Source organism: Eumetopias jubatus, unplaced genomic scaffold (genome assembly GCF_037043125.1).
Source record: "Eumetopias jubatus isolate StellerSeaLion01/CBP00866 unplaced genomic scaffold, mEumJub1_p1.0 scaffold_17, whole genome shotgun sequence".
Lineage (NCBI taxonomy): Eukaryota > Metazoa > Chordata > Mammalia > Carnivora > Otariidae > Eumetopias > Eumetopias jubatus.
This window is the reverse complement of record NW_028274823.1, coordinates 57883703-57904745: the sequence shown is the minus strand read 5'-3', so window position 1 is coordinate 57904745 and position 21043 is coordinate 57883703. Positions and strand designations below refer to the sequence as shown.

At 57.2% G+C, this 21043-nt stretch overlaps 1 protein-coding gene across 1 annotated transcript in view; it reads left to right on the top strand.

Moving 5' to 3' along the window:
- COL13A1 (collagen type XIII alpha 1 chain) overlaps positions 1–21043 on the top strand; it is a 198377-nt gene that overhangs the window by 94700 nt on the left and 82634 nt on the right. Inside the window, exons 17-27 of the mRNA XM_028109525.2 lie at positions 262–288; positions 1069–1104; positions 10472–10516; positions 11432–11464; positions 12176–12202; positions 14595–14648; positions 15454–15540; positions 17047–17100; positions 18255–18299; positions 18684–18752; positions 19802–19825. Of these exons, the coding sequence (XP_027965326.1) occupies positions 262–288; positions 1069–1104; positions 10472–10516; positions 11432–11464; positions 12176–12202; positions 14595–14648; positions 15454–15540; positions 17047–17100; positions 18255–18299; positions 18684–18752; positions 19802–19825 (501 nt within the window). The remainder of the gene's footprint in view (positions 1–261; positions 289–1068; positions 1105–10471; positions 10517–11431; positions 11465–12175; positions 12203–14594; positions 14649–15453; positions 15541–17046; positions 17101–18254; positions 18300–18683; positions 18753–19801; positions 19826–21043) is intronic.

Below are 21043 nucleotides of genomic sequence, written 5' to 3'. Positions count from 1 at the left end.
CGCTGACCTATTTTCCAGTGGCTGAGCACAGCAGGGACACCCACGGCCCCCACGTTGGCTCCAAAGGGCGCTATGAGCCTGTTGTCCGCACACACACACTCCACAGGTTTCAGATCCCGTTCCAGGATCCTCTAGCTCTGTTCTCTAGCACACCCACAGCTCATGAGCACTCCTCTGCCCCAAGCCTCCGCAGCAAACACGCCAACCTGCTCTGTTTGCCAGCACATTCCATCTCCACTCACCTTGCTCTTGCTTCCACAGGGCTTACCCGGGCCTCCTGGACCAAAGGTGAGGGCCCTTCCGGGCCGTGCGCTGAATGGGTGGGAGAGCTCTCTGCGGGCTACTGAGTGAGCCGCTGAGAGTGGCCTCCGTGAGAGATGGGTCACACTTTGTTCACTTCAAAATGTCCCCTCCTCCTGGTAACAGCTTGGGTCCCGCAGAGATTGCACTTGTGTGTCCAGGCACAGCCGGTAGTCTGACTGGTATGGACGCTGTGATCCCACCTTCCAAGGAGCTTAGAGTCTGGTTGGAGACTCCAGGTTGATGCCCGGGGCACTGTCACAACATCCCAATAAAAGAGGGTTTCCTACAGAGTCAGAACTGGAAGGGACCTTCGGGATCATCTGGTCCCTTGGGAGACCTTGTCTGGAAGCCCACGTGTCAAACTGACTCTCCTCTGAAGCGGGGTGCCCTGGCACTCGGGGGACCAGGAGCTGCAAAGCACTGACCCTGCCCAAGCATTTTGCACGTGTGGAGGCTGAGAGCCCTGGGGAAAAGTGACTTGTCCCAGTTCAGCAGAGAGTCAGCAGTGGAATCAAAAGCAAAATTCAGGTCTCCTGGGCCCCTGCCAGGTGGACCCTTTCCACCACGCCTCCGCCTCTGCAGGATGGGGACTTGTTGTGAAAAGAAGAGTCTCTGTTGGCTTCAGAGGAAGCAAGCTATTGTTCCAGGGAGGGCTGGAGGATTTACAGTCATTGAGAAGAGGAATGGCGATGTGAGGGCAAGTGCGCAAGCCAAAATGGGGCGTTTGGGAAAATCTCACTAATTTTCTTCTCTTTGTTCCCCCAGGGAGACCCAGGAATCCAGGGCTACCACGGCCGGAAGGTAAGGAGGAAGGGGAGGGAAGGACCCTACATCCCCAGTGATAACCCAAGTAGGACTCCACCACAGCGCCAGCAGGGGCAGGACTTGGTCACGCACACGCATGTCTGCACACACGCTTGCCCAATGTGAGCCTCACATCTGTGAGGTGGGTTGGACAGGAGTCTGTGTCTCCATCTGAGGCAGGAGGAGGCCCAGAGGGGCAGGGCCTCAGGCTATCAGTGGCCCAGCCCGACCCCAGACCCAGGTGGGTCTCCCACGGACAACCTGCATCCCTGTGTCTCTACCCAGGCAGGCCAGGTTCTTCACTGGCCCCCGAGGGCCTGGTAAATGGGAGCAGATGACCAGGGTCTGCCCTGGGCAGAGCTCCATGCTGAGCACGGTGGGGGCTATGGGGGTGGGGGGGTCCCAGACCTTCTTTCTGACAACCTGCAGTCTAGAGAGACACAAGGATTCCTGTACAAATAACCCTGGTGAAGGCAGATTGTGCTAAGCAATCGTTACAAAGCATTGTGTGAATATGGGTGGTGGGGGGTAGAGAGATTAATTCCAGATTGGGAGGAGTCTGTGAAGTCTTCTGGGAGAAGACAGCCTGGGAGCCCCATCCTGGTGACTGGGTGGGCGTATCAGTTAACCTGTAGCTGTGTAACAAACCATCCTGAACTTCCTGGCTTAAAAGGATGATTTCTCTCTCTCTCTTTCTGGTTCTGTGGATGGGCCATCTGGGAGTTCTGCTGCTGTCCTCTGGGCTCACTCATGCAGTTGTGTCAGATGATGGATAGAGAGGCCAAGCCATCTCATCCACATGTTGGGTGGCTGGTGCACGCCACGAGGGGGGTGGGGGTGGGAGCTCTGTTCTCCCCGCCATGGCCTCTCAGCTCCCAGTAGGCTACACAGCTTTTCTTACAGCATGGTAGGCCCAGGGCCGTGTGCAAACCTGCCAAGTCTGAGTGCATGAGAGCTTTTCCAAAGCATCCAAGGCCATCACACTATCTGAGGTCCTGTCGGCCAAAGCAAGTCACATGGCCAAGTCATGTGGCGTCAGTGGGGTGAGGGGAGGGAACTCTGCCTCTGCTTCTTGTGGGAGGAATAGCAAAGCATTCATGGCCATTTTTAACCCACCACTGTGGTCCCTCAACCAGCAAATCTGAAGGGACATGGCATTTTAGACAGGGAAACAATCTGAGCACAGGCCCAGGGGTGGTCATTACAATAACGATAATAACATAAAAAATAATCTTAGCAGTAGTCACCACTTACTGAATGCCCACTGTGTGCCCAGGCTGTCCTTCCATGTGACTGCCCTGCAAGGCTGGTACTGTTCTCCCATCTAACAAATGAGGAACCTGAGGCTTGCCCAGAGTTTCATGGCTCGCAAGTGGCAGAGTAGGAACTCAGTCTGGCCTGGGTCCTTCCGGTGGCACCACCCATTGCGGGGAGCCCTGTGCAGCGCTCCAGACCCGGACCTGGGCTGCAGGAGAAGAAAGGAGGCAGGAAGGAAAGGGGGGACAAGAAGGGGGAGGGATTTGGGAAAGGGACAGATTGCTCCAGAGAAGCACATTCCTCACACTCTATAATTGGGAGGCTGCCTTCACCGCATTGTTTTATGGGTGTTTGGGGGGGGTGAAATGGCAAGACCTGAGAGACCTTTAATTAGTTCGGCATAAACTGAGAAGTTTGTATTGTGTCGGGAAGTGGAAATTATAGCCTCTGTGGTTGCTTCCAACCATGCACGCAGACTCGCAAGACTTACTGCTTCCTGGTGCAGTGCAGGCCCCCGGGGGCACAGCGATGCCAGTGGCGGGCATCTACATTTGTGGACCAACTGAAAACCCGGTGCATCTGGAAAGGAGGTTGGGGGTCTATTGTCCTGAGGATGGAGAGGCCTCAGCTTAAGGCTGTGGTGTCAGGTGACTCTCAGGAGGCTGCAGGTGCTCATCCCACGGTCCCAGCCCCACTGGGGCCGCGGGGGTCTTGAGCCAGTGACCACTATCCCCAGGCAGAAGTTTGCTTTCCATCAGAGCTCTGAGATCAAGAGGCTAACGCCCAGGGACAAGTGCCGCAATACTTCGCATCTCTGGTTCGGTCAAAGTTCACTCAGTCCCCATCCCTCCTGGTCCTCACCGTGACCCGTTAGAGCTCATTATCCCCCTGGTACAGATGAGAAGTTCAGAGAAGTTACTGCTTTGCCCAGGGTTGTACAGCTGGTGAAGGATCATGCTGGAACTGGAAGCCAGGTCTCACGCGCCCGAGCCCCCAGGCCAGCGTTCTTGTCCAGGCAACAGAAGTGAGTGCCTCCGCAGAGGGTCTCAGCCTAGGCTCCCTGTGCCCTCTCTGGGATGTGGAGGCTTATCTCCCGAGCTTCTTCTTTTTCTCTCTCCTCCTCTCTCGGCTTGGAATGGGGTGGGGGGAGACAGCTGGCTGCTGGGAAGATGAGTTTGTCCCCACCCCACCACCCAAGGAGGAAGGAGCGAGTGCTGGTGGTGGGAACACCCAGCTGGGACAGAGGCAGCGGAACTGCCCCTGTGTTTGGGATGTAAGGGGAACCCATGGGGTAACCGACAGACCCTCCTCATCTGCTTCCATTGCCCTGTCCCGGAGACTTGATACACATACAGGGAGGTCTTTCTTTCAGCAAGGGGGGAATTTAACTCTTAGCAAAGATGTTTCTTGGCCTGCAGAGTTTGCTAATGATTAGTTCCGTCCATCATCACCTCTGCCGCCCTCCCCCCCCACCCCCGCCCCAGGCAGCTGGACCCAGCCTGGCATCCTCTCAAAGGCCAGCCAGGCTAGCAAGGCAGGCTTCCTCTCTAGCTCCTTCGGATCAAAGCCCAGTGTGGCCAGCAGGCCCTGCGCTGCCCCCAGCCCTGCTTGGGACCAGCCCTTCTGCCTAGACACGGAGAGCAGGGTTGCGCACCCATGTGGTACCAATTTGATCCACATTTATGACCACCGATCTACTTTAAATATGTTGTAAGATGCCAGGTGTGTTTAAAACATTACAACCTTGGCTCTCTTTCAAGGGGATTGGTGGGTATGGTCAGACTGTATGTGGATCACAAAACCTGGTGAGAGTTTATCTGTAAGTGTGTCGGAGCTGGTCCGGCTGACTCGGCAGCAGGGGTCGCATTGATGCGCGGGCAGTCTTGGGGGTAGGACCGTGCCTGAAGCACACAGCCCCTTCCTGCGGCGGGGCAGGATGTGCCAGAGCAGCTTCTAAGGGTGGTTATTCCTCCTGGAGGCTGTGGGGCCCCCAGGGGCAAAGATCAGACAGGCCCTAAAGGTCAGATGTCTAGGGCACTGGGGTGAGGGCGGGAGGGGCAGAAGCTCACCCACCCAGCCCAGGTTGGCCCCCCACCGTATGGCCATGCCGGTCCTTCTCGCCCCTCTTCAGTTCTGCAAAAGGGCACGATCATTCTGCTCTGCCAGTCAGAGCAGGGGGCCACGTGGGTGGACACATGTCTGCAGAATGACAGCTAACATTATCACAGCTGCCTCACTGGCCTTTTCAACGGGCCAGCTGTGGACGTGCCACTGTGCCCGTATCATATTACTGAAGCCTTAGAACAACCCTCAGAGGAAGGCTTTATTCTTAGCCCTAATTTACAGATGAGCAAACTGAGGCCCACAGAGGTGAGTCCCGGAAGGTCCACAGCCAGGAAGTAGTAAAAACAGTTCTTTCTCATCCCAAATCCTTGCCCTGAATGACTGTACTACCTGGGCCTTATGAGCCGGGAGAGGGGGCAGATGCCGTGTTTTCCCATTTCCCGTAGGCCCTCCTCCCCTAGAAGGAAAGAAGGTGGGAACTGGGCTGATCTCCTTCCTGAGGGAAAAGGCTGGGGCTGGATTCGGGCCTTTCTCTGAGCTTCCTAGGGTTCTCTGCGAGCCAACCTTGGGGTTGATGCGTTTCAGTCAAAGAGCCCAGGAAGTGGAGTGTTTGTCCATGGGCACTGATCCCCCCCAAATGATTCCCCCAAGGACTTAGCATGGCCCCGGGACTTCCACTACAGGCAGGAAAAGGCAACTTGTGCACTCTTCCTAAGGCCCCCTGTACCCCTCTGGCTCTCGGAGGGCCTGAGGAACCCCAGGCCTCCCGCAGCATTCATGCACAGTGGGGCGCCCCATGCGGATGGATATGGTAGATGCAGGAGCCTTCTGGGGTGGGGACAGCACTCTTTCAAAGCCGTGAAATCCTACCGGGCACATCCAGACCATTTAAAATAAAGCAGAGCAGGGATCTGAGACATGAGCCTCAGATCTGAGGCCTTAGTGGGGGCTGAGAGTCTCACCCCGCCAGCCTCCAGCCCCCAGCTTGTGCTCTCTGGGCCCTGTTTCTCCCACACTCCAAAGCCCACAGATTAATTAGAGCTGACTTTTCTTTTTGGAGCTAACTACAAAATCAACCGATCTCAAATCGAGATTACAAACCAGCCGCCCTTCCAAAGCCCCGGCCTTCGATGGGGCGCCTGACCCCGGTAATTCCCCAGATTACTTCCTGCCGGTCCTAATTACCAGAGGAGCTGACATCTCCCCGGTTCCAGTCCTCTCCTGTCTGGCGCTGGCTAGGGCAGCGAAGAAGGAAATGAGCTGCCTTTTCCTGGAAGGGAGGCCTAGGAACCCTCTGCCCTTAGGGCAGAAAGAGACATTAGCCTGCCTTGCCCGGCTTTCCCAGCCCAGGAAAGGGACCTGGTCCAGGCCCGAGGCCTGAGCCACGTGCTGGCCTCTGCCCCCACCCCCCCCACCCCAGCCCTGCACAGCTCTCAGACAGGCCTTCCTCCTCCCTGCAGAGAACAAAGAGTCTGTGTGTGGTGCTGCTTCACCCGGGGCCCTCCCCACGGCGCTGGGCTGCATGGGAGCTCCATCCCAGGGAGATCCATTCATCTCCCATACTCCTCTGGCCTGACCTCTGCTTGGTTGGGGAGCTGACCCTGAAGCCCCCCACCCCCCTCCAGACTATGTCTTCTTGCCAAATCGCTGCCCTGCTTAATCCAACAAACAGTAAATCACCAATTAAGAGGCCACTCCCATAGGACAGGAGCATGGCCATTTTGTGCTCCAAGGAGCTGCCTTTCATCCCGTCTCGGTAATCGAGGGGTCCCTCCACCTGGAAGCCGGGACCAGAATAGAAAACCTACTGATGCTGCAAGGCGCTCTGGGCCAGGCCCGGCTGGAGAGTTAGTGGCATCATAAAAGGCAGGGCTGGGACCGGCCTTCAAGGTCATTCGAGGCAGCCCCCTCTCTACCCACCTGTGCTCACCCAGAGCTTTCTTAGCCACAGTGACTGGAACCTACCCCTTCCTGGCCAGCAATCAGGCGTTCTTGGGTTAACCAAGAGGTTAAAGAGCCAGGCTCCTCGGTGGTGGGATGTCCTGGCCTGGGGGTCTCTGGCCTGGTTCCCCTACAGCCTCTGCCATCCATGCTCTGTGCCCCTGGGCGATGCACAGAGGGCCCACCTCCCCAGCTACAGAGTGGCCCAGGTGGGGTTGCTAGGAGCCCACTGGGGGAGCTCCTGGTGTCCTACTGGGAGGGTAAGGGGAGGCAAAGAGAGAGGGGATAAATTGGGGACCCTAGACTTGAACAGACTATGAGAATTCCCTCTGTACTTAAGATGAAGACACTTGAGTTAGTGAATCAGCACAATTCCGAACCTAAACCTTTTAAACAGGAACGCTTTTAAGAAGAGAAATGGGCAGAAGGACCCTCATAAAGACACACTGAGGGGAAAAATTATGTAAACAGAAGTCATGGTCCCCCTTTTAGGAATAGCTGCAAGAAACCCCCTTCTCACTCCCTGCAGACAGGTGCCCTTGTCCACAGCCACCCCGAAGCCCTTGACAATGACTCAGCCCTGTCTCACCTCACAGATCCAAGAATCAGTGCTTCCTGGTGTCAGACTGGGCCGGTCCCCAGGGCAGAGGTGAGGCTGGGGTAAGCCCCGCCTGATGAGAGGGGAATGAGCCTGCAGGGTGGGGTCAGCCGGGGGCACCCCTGCTTCCTGCCCGACAGAGGGATAGAGTGAGGGAGGCCTGAAATGGGATCAAGAGAGCCTGGGTCATCTGTAGAATTAAGCGACTTGACCCAGAGGGGAGGGAAGGGGCGAAGGTCAGCCACGCTAACGAGGAGGGCTGCCTCCTTAGGAGGCTCCAAGGGGCCCGGAATTCCCTGGAGACGGTGGTTTTGTCTTTACATACAAGCCGGCACGGGCTGAGGACAACCCCAATTAGCGGGAAACCCTCACTCCCCGGGGTTCGCTCTGCACTGCTCCTGCTGAGATTGGAGACAGAAGCCCAGAGATGGGGCTCGAGCAGACCCCCACCCCACCCCCCTTGCTGAAGCTTCTGCAGCTGTCCCTCTAGGTAGGAGGGAGGGAAAGCAGAGACCCCCTGAGACCCGTCCTAGACCAGCATTTTCCCCACAGCTAAACTCCCACCTCCACAGCCTTGCTTTGCAGCTGCCGACAGACCCAGCGTCCCCTCCCCAGCTCTGACCTCTCTCCTGGCTAAAGGCCTCAGGTAGGCAGGGCTGGCGGTGGCTGGAGAAAGGGCCAGAGCAGTAGCAGGCCAGTGGACTCTAGTCTGACTCACTTTGCAGAGGAGGAGCCTGGACCCAGAGAGGGAAAGAGGCTTACCTAGGGTCACACAGCCTTTCCTGACTCCCAGCCAGTTGCCCCAGATGGAGATGAGAAGAGGCAGCCAGGGCCATTGAGGGAAGGCGAGGGAAAGACAGGAGAAGTGGAAGGGCCAAACTGATTTCCTACCTGGACCCCCCACTGCTGGGGACTCTGTCTTTGGGGTGTCTTCGGGGCTAAGTCAACCTGGTTGGACCAGTTGGAATGTTAGCAGGAGATCCTGGGTCCACGGAAGGAGACAGTGACAGGGGCCCTCGGCTGGGACTCCTCTGAGGAGGGGCCTCTGACACCCTCGTGGCCACAGTCACCAGACTTCTGACAAGGTCCTGTGGCGCCCTCTGCTGGCCACAGAGCAGGCCTGTGCTGGTGGGCAGGGCCCTGCCCAGCTCCGTCCTCCCGCCCAGCGTGGGGTTAAAGACCCAGCCCCCCAGCCCTAGGAGCTGCCCTCCTGCGCTGACCCCTGCACCCTTCCGAGGCAGGGACCTGAGGGCCCTCCAGCTGAGAGGGGCTTTAGAAGCAGCCCATCGATGCTTGGGGTTGGCTTAGAGAAATGGGTACCAGGACTTCAGCAAAGACCTGTGTTCAAATCCCTACTCCGCATGACCTTGGCGATCATACCTGACTTCTCAGAGCCCATTTGTTCCCCTGTGAACTGGGAATAAAATCCAGTGCCACATCGGAGAGGAGTCTTGGAGGTTGAATAGAGGAAAGATGGAAAGCCTTTAACCTTGTGCCAGGCCCTGGAAGACACAGTAAATGGCCTGTAAGAGGGATTTCCCAGAATTTGGGGCCTGGGGCAATGACTCATCTGCTGTGTTCACCTCCTGAGTACGGATCCACTAACCTTGCCTGTCGCTCAGGGGTCAGGGGTCAGGGGTTAGGGTGAGGAAGGGCTCCTGTGTTTGGAGCTAAAGATTCTGGGCCTTTTGCAGAATTCGGAGACTGAGTCCAAGGAGGATGGAGGTGAACCATCCCAGGCAGACATTAATTCATGCCTGCTGATTACAAATGCTGAGTGGTCCCCGCTGCACCCAGGAACCAGCATTGGGTATGGGCATAGCAAAAGGCTTCACAGAGGAGATGGTATTTGACCAAGGCCCCTAAAAATGAACAGGGTGTCGAGGGAACATCAGAGAGGCATAGAATCTGGGGCGCCTGGGTGGCTCAGTTGGTTAAGCATCTGACTCTTGATTTCAGCTCAGGTCATGCTCTTAGGGTCATGAGATCGAGTCCCACATCAGGCTCCACGCCCAGAGCTGGGCGTGGAGCCTGGTTGAGATTCTCCCTCTCCTCCTCCCTCTCTCTCTCAAAAAAAAAGACATGGAATCCTGAAAATGGGTGGTGTTTTCAGGGAAACAGGCAGTAGGTATCAGGATGTCAGGTGATGAGGCTGGGAAGGAAGCCGAGGACGGAATGCCTGGCCCCGTTTCTGCGGTCAATGCCGGGCAGTGTCTACTTTACAGTAAGGGAGTGTCACTGTCCAGCCTGTGTCCCGGGGAGCTTCCCCGGACGCCAGCGCTGAGGCCCAGTCAGGGAGCAGAGAGGGTGGAAGAAGTTCTAGCTTTGGCCAGCAGAAGGGTGGGTAGGACTTCCCAGAACACGGCAGAAGAGAAGGGATGAAGGCAGCGGAAAAGATGGAGGCCAGGTGGGACCAGTGTCCCCCTCTGCCCGGAAGCCTACGGGAACTGGGGCCTGGCCTGAAGGCCACAGCTCTTGGGACCCGAGTGGGGAGGCTGGGCCGGGACACAGTGTGTCCAGACCCTGTGGTGCCATCCCCAGCCTGCAGCTGTCTTCAGACACAGGGAGCCACAGCCGAGCGCTGACTGTCCCCTGTCGCTGCTGGCATTCCGAGCCCGGGCTGGGGCTTCATTTGGGGCTCAACTCGCCGAGGCCGGAGCTGCCCTCCTTCCTCTCCTGAGCACCAGCCCCTTCTCTGACACAGTAGGTCAGTCTCAACTCATCTACTCTTGACCTCCATTTGTCACTGGCTGTCATCTCCAGCGCCATCTCCTTCCTGTCCTGAGCTCACAGCCCCGCCCCAGTGGTTTGGCGTTTTCACGGGGAGGCAAAAGAGGTTGAGGAGAAAGACGGGCCACTGCTGAGCTCGTAGAGCAAACCCCACAGTGTCCCGAAGCTACAGTTCTCCTGGTGCCCATGGATGGGTTCCAGGCAGCACCCTGCCTCCACCCTCACCCCCCAAACCACAGGCTGGCCCTGCGCCGTGCAGGACCAAGACCCCCGTGCCCTTGGGAAGGGTTAGACCCAAGGAAGCTGGGAGGAAGGGGAGTCCCAGATGAAGAGGAGAGGCAGGAGACCGTGTGGCTCAGCCAGCAGGTACCACGAGAGCGAAGCTTCTGGAGTGAGAACGGAGCCGGAAGTGCTAGGTGGCGATGAGAGGGAGGGATGCGTGGGTGAGTGGCCAAGTGCACCGAGCTCTGACCCAGCTGGGCCCCTGGCTGGCGGTAGGTCCTGCACAGGCCCTCTTGCAGCCCCTCGGGACTCGGACTCTGCTGGTGAGCCTCTCTCTCTCGGGGGGCCTTCTGTGAGTTCACGTAGCTAAGAGGAACGGCCTGCGGTGGCTGCCAGGTCCTCGGAGGTCATCGTGAGCTGGATAGGCGTCCCAAGCTTCCAGACCAGCCAGCAGGAGTATCTCGTGGACATCCCTGCAGGCCGTGCTCCAAGGGCCGAGGCCTCGGGCGAGTCTGGGCCTCTTCTCAGTGTTTCTTTTATTTCTTCCTTCAGGGAGAACGGGGCATGCCAGGGATGCCGGGCAAACATGGAGCAAAGGTACCTGCCCTTCCCCCTGTCTCCGGTAGCACCCCCCCCCCACCTGCAGCCCCTGCCTGAGCTCCAGCCCTTTCTCCCAAGTTCTGGGACACCTGGGAGGCCCAGCTCCTTCTCCTTCCCATATCCGCTGTGGAGACCTGAAGACGGGGTACACATTTCCCCCCTACCCTCTCCCCCTGCGGTGTCAGCCTGCTCTTCCGGGCTGGGCGCTTCTGTTTGGCCCACGAGCCAGCACTCCCCAGCACCCTCCTGACATGGCCCAGGCCTCCTCCCGGGCATCTCTGGGCCATAAAAACGCTTCTCGGGAAAGCCCAGCTCTGGTTGCCATCCCATGTGGGGAGTAAGGACTCCCTAAATATGCCCTCCACTTACAATTGACTAAGTGCTGCATCTGGCAGCCTATTTACCGCAAAGTGGCTGGTCTTGGGCTGATGTGGAAATGGGGTTCACTCCCAGCTGCCCCCCAGTCCATGAAGGCACAGATCCAGAGAGTTCTTTGTGAGAAGAATCCCACCTGCCCACTCAGGGGTGAAATCAGCCATCTCCCGTTCTTCCCTTCCACGCAGTGCTCCTTCTACCCCCTTCCCTTCCCAGCGCCTCCTCCCCCTTTCCTATCCCACATTGCACCCCAGAGACACCCCCATCTGGACACTCCTGGGCTCCCTGCCAGGAGGGCCTGGGAGCCGAGCAGGTGGTGGGAAGCCTGGGGGGACTCAACTGTGCTGCTCAGAGCCTCTGCCTTCCTGGGGACCCACGCTCCCTGTGCCAGACGCAATCACCCACCCTTGCCGTGGGTCCGGTCAGCAGGCAGAAGCAAACAGTCTGCCTTCGCATTCCCCCCAAGGGGAGGCTGGGAACTGGCCACTCCCTCCATGCTCGCCCCAGGTCGCCATGCCTTTTTCTTCTCTCCGCCAGGGAGCTCCTGGAATTGCTGTGGTTGGGATGAAGGTCAGTGGCACGTTAGCACTGCGCACATGAGGGGCAGATTGGGAGGGAAGGAGAGAGGAAGACGGAGTTGGGGCTTCAGGGACTCTGTGGGGTGGCCCCTGGGCCAAGGAGGAGGCAGACAGGATTCAGAAACATTTCTCTTAAGGCAACGTGTATGCCATTATGCACAACTCGAACTAGAGACGTTTTAACTAAGCCTTGCATAGTAAGTAGCTAAGATTTGCCAGCCTCAGCTAGAGCAGCACCATGCCAGGGGCCAAGGGGACCCAGTGCTTTCCTTTATACCTCAGAATCCCAACAGCTGCGTGCTCGCAAAGCTCCCGAGAGGAGAGCAGGAGTCCTTCCCCTGAATCGCACACTAACCACATTTGGTTGGCAGACAGATGCATGGGGACACCCAGAAGCACAGATGTGGATCTCCCGGCAGGTCCACAGACCGGGGGCACCATGTCCAAAGCAAATGGCCGTTCCTTCCTCTCCCCCCGAGCTCACACTTGCCACATCCCTCACCTAGGGGAACAATCGGGAAGAGTTCAGGAGGCCTCCTTTGGCCTGGGACCTGAAGTCTAGGCAGAGGGAAGCCCTGGGCTGGCCAGATGCTTCACGCACCCCATGAGGACCTTTGCTCATTTATTCGTGCACTAGCTCTCACTCTCTCTCCTTCATCTCTTTACCGGAGTCTTCTTTTTTTTTTTTTTTTTTTCCAAACAGGGTGAGCCAGGGACCCCAGGAGCCAAGGTACTGATACAGAGGGAATGTTATGGGCTACACGGAGCATCAAGCATTGGCGGGGGGGGGGGAGGGGGGGGCAGCTACTGCTATGCTCTCGGCAACCCCTGAGGCTGGCCTGGAGCCGGGGGCCCGACTGAGCAGAGGAGGGTCCACCCAGGAGGGAATCCCCCTCCCTGGATCCTGGCCTGGAGCTTGGTCAGTTTGCCTGCACACCAGCTCCAGCAGGCAGTTAACTCTTGTTCCCTATGCCTGCAGGGCTCTCTGTCTCTCTTGTCTCGTTCTATAAGGGATGTAACATGAAAAAAGTTTCCATGCCAAATATGTTTGGGAAGTACAGAGTTAAAAATATTTCACAGGGGTTTGTTTGTTTGTTTGTTTGTTTGTTTACTGCAGGCCTTTAAGATGCTACATGTATATTGGGAAGCTCTAAAACTGTAATTCTGGTGCAGCATTTTCAAACTTTTTGACTAGAGCATCCTTTTCTTAAGAGGAGCATCTTATGGGACTAGTATTCTTGAAACGCTGGTTTACGATCACTGTCCACGGTACCCCTCACTACCCCCCCAATCCTCTTATCAGTGACTTTCTCTTCTTACCCCAAAGGGAGACCCAGGAGCAGCAGGGAAGCCAGGGCCCCCAGGTTTGCCGGGAAAGAGGGGGCAGAGGGTAGGATATTGTGTCTCTGAGTGTGTGTCCCCTTCAGACTGGCCTCTGCTGGTCCTCCACTCCCTGCCCCATCCCCATGGCCCGTGTGCTGCCTGCAGTGTGTCCGGGGTGCATGTGTCCCCAGGAAGAGGGGAGTGCCGCGGTGGCCTGGCAAAGCTTCAGAGATCCTGCACTCGGGAGCACACCCGCCCCCCTCGAAAGCATTGGTTCCCAGGAGGAAAGACCAGCAGAAGGAAAGCCTCCCCTCCCCCCATCCCCACGGCCCGCACGGCCGGCCTCCGTAGGGCAGCACCTGCATCCTTCCCCTTTAGACTCGGCCTGTTTCAGGGCATGCCCCAGCTCAGCACAGCCCAGGCTGTTTTGTCATTCACCTTCTACCCCAGGGCAGGTGGCAAGCGGATGACACCTAAAGACTTGGTGTGGCATCTTCCATGGCTCTAGCTGGAAAATTCACTGAGACACCTGGCAAATTATGATCCCAGGGCCCTCCATTTCTATAATTAGCTACAAGAACCAGCAGCCATCAAGCTGTGGAGGGGGCTCTCGGGTGCTGACCTGGTGGGGTACTCTTGGGGTGCTCTCCCGATACGGGCCACTCTGGGAGGGCCAAGTGCCGTCTTCATGGTGTAGAAGACGGAGCTTCGGGAGGGCTGGGGAGCGGGCCTGCCTCTGCAACTTGAGGCCGGGAGGGGTCGTTCACAGCCATGGAGCCTCTTTATCTGTGCAGTGAGAGCAGGGCTGTGATGCACGACATGGGGGAGAAAATTCTTCATGGAGGAAGAAGATGCTTAGGGCAGAGTATTAGCTTGCAAGGGCTGCCTGAACAAAGGACCACGGGCCATGTGGCTCAACCACAGAAGCTTATTGTCCCACGGTTCTGGAAGCCAGAAGTCTGAAATCAGGTGTCGGCAGGGCTGGTTCCTTCTGCAGGCTGTGAGGGAGAATCTGTCCCCTGCCTCTCTCCTCATTTCAGCGGTTTGCTGGCAGCCTTTGGTGTTCCTTGGCTTGTAGAAGCATCACCCCAATCTCTGCCTTCATCTTGACATGGTGTTCTCCCGGTGTGCATGTCCCCCTGTCCAAATGTCCCCTTTATGAGGACACCAATCGTATTGGATTAGGGGCCCACCCTACTCATAACTTCACTAGTTACATCTATAATGACCCTATTTCCCACGAAGGTCACATTCGGAGCTACAGGGAGTTAGAACTTCAACATAGGAATTTTGGGAGGACGCAAGCCAACCCATCACAGGAAGCAAACTTCTCAAAATAGTCCTCCAAAGGAGAAGTCTAGTGAGATGGTGTTTGTCTTCCTCGGAGGCAGGGAGGAGGTCGGCCGAGACTGGGGGCCTCTAAATGCTAGACATTTAAAAAATTAAAAGAGCAGAGCAGTTAAAATGAAGAGCTTTCCCGACTACTGGCCTTCTACACTGCTCGCCTCTCCCCAGGAGACCCAGCAAAAGGAGCTAAATGCTCTTAGCGCCTCTCGCTTCATGAATGATGAGGGCCCAGCCCATACGGGAGAAGGAGAACAATGATCCAGGCCCTCACCAGTGTGAAGTGGCCCAGGGAAGGAGTCAGGTGCAGGTGGGGGTCTGGTGGGAGATGGCCCACAAAGCAGCAGGGAGGCAGCGGAGAGAAAGCCAAGGCCTTATGCTGGTGGGGCTGGTGCCTTCCCAGGCATCCTAGAGAAACCGTTCCTAACCCTGCACTGTCTGTATTTCCTCCACAGGGCGAAAAGGGGGCTGTAGGCTCCCCTGGGCTATTCGGCCTCATGGGGCAGAAGGTGGGTATTAGCAAGCTCAAAATGGTGGGTTCTATGTAAAGGCCTTGGGGTTCATCCGCACCCACGTTCCCGACCCTGACCATTCAGGGGCCCCAGTATCGGAGGTGTCCCTCCCAGACTGGGGGAAAGAAGCTGGAACACAGCTAGATTCGTGCGTGGGGTACCACGTGGGAGGCCCTGATTGGCAAAAAATGCCCATATTCAAAGACCAGTAGCTGTGACCTTGTCAGATGTCTGTGTCAGCTCTGAAAATGTGCTCCCTAGGACATGAGCTCCATGACATTCCATCAAAAAAAAGAAAAGAAGACTTGAGGTCAAATAAGTGTGGGGAGAGCTGTGTGAGTCAGGCCCCTTTGGAACGTCACAGGGCACTTTCACCTGCCAGGGCTCAGAGCACCCTGCGGGGCAGAAGCCTGAGCTTCTTCATTTCCCCCTGCCTTCCCTAACACCCTTTGGCCACCAGACCCTTTTCTTCACCTTTCCAAATATTCCCCACCCCCAGAAGGAGGGTTCCATGGACACACTCTGAGAGACAGAGTCTAGGCCCAAGGCATGAGGGGTCTCATTTTTTGCTCCATAGCTGCTCCGCTGCAATAGCTATGTCCCTTCTCTCTGCAAATCCCATGGCCAGTCAGACCAGGCCAGGCTTCTGAGAGCCTCTGTGCCCAGCCTGGACCGAGGGGTGGTCTGCTGCCCCCACTCCTTGGAACTGGGAGGGGAGAAAAGACAGGGATGGGCCACCTCCCTCCGGAGCTAGGCAGGCCAGTGATGGTTACTCCCCCACTCTCCCCTATTCTGCTCCCAGGGAGAAAAAGGCGATGCTGGTAACTCCATCGGAGGGGGCAGAGGGGAGCCCGGCCCCCCAGGGCTACCTGGGCCCCCAGGGCCAAAGGTGAGTTTCCCTGGGATCCGCACTCGAGGGAGATGCTGCCTGTGACCTGTATCTTCAGCCCATTCTTGCAGACTCCGTCCTGGGCACCTTGCCTTCTCTCCTGCTCCAGATATGTGGTTTTTCCAGTGGATTCTAGAAAGACAATTTGGACTGAGCTCCTGATTTTAAGTGGTGACTGTTTGACTATCTAAGAGAAACAGTCCGAGGGCAGATGGATGGTCCCAATGATTCAACAGCTACGACGTAACTGAGTCAGGGACGGACAGCTGCAGGGCTTAGGACAGCCAGAAGGGCCCCCTGCCCAGGCTCTGAATAGACATCAGTGATCAGTTGGGCCCCACCCGGTGCTGGCACCCCGGCGGGGGGGAGCAGGGCAGGGGGCCGGGTAGCAGCAATTGGGGTCAGCTGCCAATGGGACTGCCCTCACTTTCCTTACACTGGGTGGAAACTGCAGTGGTGAGGCTTGGGTTTCCCGAAGCAGACGCCTCCTGCACTTCTCGGTTTACTCCAGCAGCCCCGGGGAAGTGAGGATGGCCTCTTTCTGAGCTCATAAGGCAAGGACATGATTTCAGATGATACACGCATTCATTCCACCCACCTGCTGCTGTGGGCGGGGCCCTGCCTGGGCTGCGAGGCTGCAGAGAACCTGCCCTCAGCTTGCTCACAACCCCGCAGGAGAAGCAGACCCACGATTCACAGGGGTATCGTGGAGGGGGCCAGAAGGAAGCCCACAGACAGACAAGATGAAGTGGCGGGAAGGGTCTCGGGCGAACCCCCTAAGTGCCCATCTGACCGTGGCGGGAATAGAGCCTCCCTGGCTTGAGCACCAGCTTTGCCAACGGTGGCCCTGCCCGCAGGGCTCCGGGACGTCCCCAGAGTCGGAGTCTGACCCCGTGGGGCGTGGATCCCTGGCAGGTTTTGGGTTTTGAGTTGGGGTCGGGGAAGCCTGGTCACTACTGTCCCTGCATTCTGGGACACAAGAGGGGGAAGTTAGAAGACTGTTCCCAAGCCCGTGTCCTCCTTCAGGACCAGGCAAAGGGCCGACCAAGGGAAGTATGCGCGGGGCGGGGGGGGGGGGGCGCCTCCTCCTGGCTCTCTCTGCGCCTCCCATCCTCGGCCTCTCGGGCCTGGAGGCTTCATGGTCCCCTCTGTCTCCCAGGCGGGACTGCTGAGCTGTGCCTTCCCAAGTGCTTTAGGTTCCAAAATGACCTGCCTCCCGGTAGCCGGGGGTGCATGTCGGTCCCCACCCGGGGGCTGCAACAGAGCTGGCTTGTGTGTTACCCAGAGCTGAGGAGTGCCTGGCACTGCCGGCTGGACGCCAGGAGGTGGTGCAGAACTCAGAGGAGGAAAGGGGCAGACAGGGCAGGCTGCCAGGAGGAGGTGAGACCCAGACTGGGCCCACGGGTGGGTGGGAGGCAGATGGGAAGAATGAGGTGAGTCAGTAGAAGCCAGTGCAGACAAAGACAGAGATCCAAAGACAACACCCGTGTCTCTCCTCTTCCCCAGGGAGAAGCAGGGGTTGATGGCCAGGCCGGCCCCCCAGGACGGCAAGGAGACAAGGTACAGAGGCTCGCAGGTCTGAGATGAGGTCAGCTTGGGAGTTCACGCCCCAGCTCAGGGAGAGCAAGTGGGGTGGCCGTCCCTGCAGCCGGACCCCTGGGGTACAAAGCTGATGGGGCCGTGACTCCGGGTGGCCATCTCTCCTGCTGGCTGGGGAGAGCCTTCCATGGAGGCAGCAGTCATGCAAAGGCTGGTCCAGGGACAGACACTTGGGCTGGGGGAGGACCCAGAGCCCCTGCTTCTGTTAGCTTCCACGCCCCTGGTGAAGGTGGGGCTCCCACTTCTCCCCAGCTACTTCCTGTGGGAGGGTCAGGTCGGGGCTGCCCGGTCCCTCATGGTGCTCAGGGACAAAAATGCTCTGGGGGGAGGGAGGGTAGGGGCACGTCATCAGCAGGTGATAGTGGCTCGACATTCTACGAGCTGATCAGCTGCAAGGTCGTGTGGAATTAAATTATATTAAAGGCTTGTTGTCCCTTTACATATACTTTCTGTCTTGATTTTTTAAAATTTGTCTTTGATGTTAACATTGTCCCAGCACCATTGGGACTGAGGTTTGTTTTCATGCATTCCCCATAGCTCTGTCATGTTTCCAACAGCAACAAACCCCAACCCCACCCAGTGGGGAGATTGAGCGCTCCTACTGCCTTCTGCTGAACTCCCTTTCTCCATCCTGCAGTTTGGGGCTCTCACATGCAGAGAGGCCCCTGAAAGAACCCGTGGTCCCTCCATGGCAATTATTGACCCCTCAGGTCACGGACTCTTGCTCTGTGAGCCAAATGGAAATAAAGAGAAGCAAAGGGCCAGGTCCTCCGAAGAGGTGGCTGCCGTAGAGGGCGGGGGAGAGGCGGCCAGGCAGACACGGGTCACAGGTGCAGTCCCTAACAACTAGCCCAGACCAGGAAGAAGGTCTTTCGGCGAGAAGCCAGAGGAGCCCAGAGGCACTGGGAGGCCCAGAGGAGGCGAGGCAGGTGGAGATGCTTCCTGAAGGGAAGGAGCCTGCACTTCCCTGCACAGGAAGGTCGGCAGCCTCTTGGCCTGAGCGAAGATAAGCCTCCCAGCCCCTCCAGGGCCCCTTACAATGGCCCCTCTGGGGACAGCAGGTGCTCTCGGATCCAGCCTTGTCCCCCTTTCACTCCAATTTTGTCATGCAACAGGGGGAGCCTGGAGCAGCTGGAGACCAGGGACCAGCCGGCCCCAAGGTACGTGCATGTCCCCCGGAGTCAGAGCACAACATCTCGCTCCCCTGGGGTCACAGCGTGAATGGCTGGACTCTGGGCCTTGAGCGGGAGGGAGGGAGGGAGAGAGACCTCTTTCTACGGTCATGGCAGCCATGACGGGACTCGGGCTTCTCTAGGTCTGTCTAGACTGGAGTCTGTCGCAAAGAGTCTTCTGTGTCTGTTCTAGAACCTCTAGGCATCCTCTCTCAGAAACCCCTGACTCCCCGGCCTACAGCTCTGGGTCCTCCCGCGTGCAGCCAGGCACAGCCCGCCTTGGCCACGATCCCGTCTGTTAGACAGCAGGCAGCCTTGCACCCCTGTCCCTACTGGCCCCGGCCTGGGTTTGAGGCCGCATTTGTCTTGCAGGGCACCAAGGGGGAACCAGGGAAAGGAGAGATGGTGGACTACAACGGAAACATCAACGAGGCTCTCCAGGTGAGTGGGAGCTGGCCCAGAGACTAGCGATCGGGAGGCACTCAGGGGCCTCTGGGCCCTGCACCACGGCCCTATGAGGGGGCGCTTCGATGCCCCCATTAGTGTGCTTGAGGGCAGGCTATTGGGCAGAGCTTCCAGGAGAGTGTCCCCCTTGCTCTCTCTCCCTTGGCCTCTGTCTCCAGCCTCCAGGCAAATACACCCCCTTCACTTGGCCGCCAGGGGTCCTGGTTCTTGGTCTGGCCCGGCTGGTGGGCTATCCTGGCTCTGGGGAACTGAGCACCATAATTGGAGCATCCTGGCACCCTGGGGGGTGCTGGTCCATCCAGGGTTCTGGAGCCCCATGTCTCCAATATCCGTGGGGTCATTTTGTGGGGAGTTGTCGGGGAAGGGGAGCCCTGTATGTCGTAGGATGCTTCACAGCATCCCTGGTCCCGATCCACTAGATGCCAGGGGCACTCCACCCCCGGTTGACAGCCACAGTATGTCTCCAAATGTCCCCAGGGGCCAAACGCCACCCCCGGGTGGAGAACCAATCCTTTAAAGGAAACTTTGTACCTCTGTGGATCCATTTATGGGGTGTACGATCCTGTCTGCATGCCAACAATCGTCCCCCTGGTTTCTTGAGTGGCTCTGTATCTTCCTATTCTGCATTCGTTGTTTACGAGGAGGTATGTCGGAGCCTTGAAATCTGGGTTCTGGGGAAGAGGGGAGAACAGGGGAGGGTCCCAGTCAGTGGTCAGGGAGAAGCAGAGACGATGTGTCGTCCCTCCTTGGCAAAGTGAAGGGAAGTGGGCAGTCCGTTTCAGGGCCTGTTTGAGTCTGGTGTAGGACAGCTTCAGAGCAGCCTGGGTGAGATACAGAGCATTCTCTGTCCAGTCTCTGTGAACCTTGGGGAGAGGTGGGAGCGGCATGCAGTTGGGAGGCACGGAGCCCACCTTACTGTGTTCCTAAGGGGGGCCCAGCTCCCATGTTTCCATGCCTGGGCCTAGGGGACCCTCCAGATGGCTCTTGACTTGTTCCTCAACTGATTGCATGGCATTGGTTTTTAGGAGATCCGAACGCTGGCCTTGATGGTAAGTCTTCCTCCTTCCCTTGGGCACCGGGCTGAGGGCTGGGGGGCCCGGGTGGGGGGTTGGGGGCCAGGGGAGGGCAAGGGCTTGAGGTCTGGCCTCCAGAAAGCCGGTGCAGGTCTGCTGGGTTAGGACTGACCCTGAAGTGCCGGGGCAGAGGGTGAGCCGAGCCTCAGCAGGGGCTCTCCGTAGCCTCCCCTACCCCGGAGGAGGGGGTGGTCCCGACTGTCCTCTGGAGGAGCTCTTCACCCATTCCACTGCGCACTCTTGTCTCAGCATAGATGCTGGGTCTCTGCAAAGCCGTGTCAAGGAGATGGAGGTACAAAGGAGGATGCTTTTATGTTTCTCCTTGTATTCAACCTTCAGCTCATAAAATCCATAACCCTAAAAAATCAGGAGCTACTCAACCTCCACGTTTTCACCTTTCCTAGAAATCAATTTCATTTTCTGCACTTGGAAAACCAGTGAATTCCAAGCCCGGATTTTGCATGCGTACCTACTACCAGTGACAGGCCTGTGGATTTTTGTAGTGAATATTTATAGTTAAAACAACTACCATGAGGTTTAACTTCCAGGCGGAGAGAAGAAAGGAGATCACAAAGTCCTCAAACTATTGGAATTTCATTTCACGTAATGTTTTATTTTTATTTTTTTAAGATGTTATTTATTTATTTGAGAGAGAGCTCCCACCCACCCATACACACACACACAAACATGAGTGGGGGGAGGGGCAGAGGGAGAAGCAGACCCCCCGCTGAGCAGGGAGCCCGCAGTGGGGCTCAATCCCAGGACCCCAGGATCATGACTTGAGTTGAAGCTGGATGCTTAACCCACGGAGCCATCCAGGCGCCCCTCACTTCACTTACTATTTTTAGTGGCCATACGGCACAGAACACTTGGGGATGCACAGACCCAGACTCAAACACCAATCATATCATGCCTCAACCCCAGAGGTTGGTATTAACATCACGTGATTCTAAAATCAGTGAGCTTCATTTGGGGACATTAGAATATATTATTTGAAATAGCTATATCCAAAACAAAACTGTCATGGAATCTCTTTTTCTTTTAAAGTCAACTTCGAGGTATAATTCACATACAATAAAAGGTACCCACTTTAGCTGTGAGGTTTGATGAGCTTCGACAAATGTATATACCCGTGGATCCACCACCCCAGGCACTCCAGAAAGTTCTTTTATGTGCCTCAGGAGTCAATCCCAC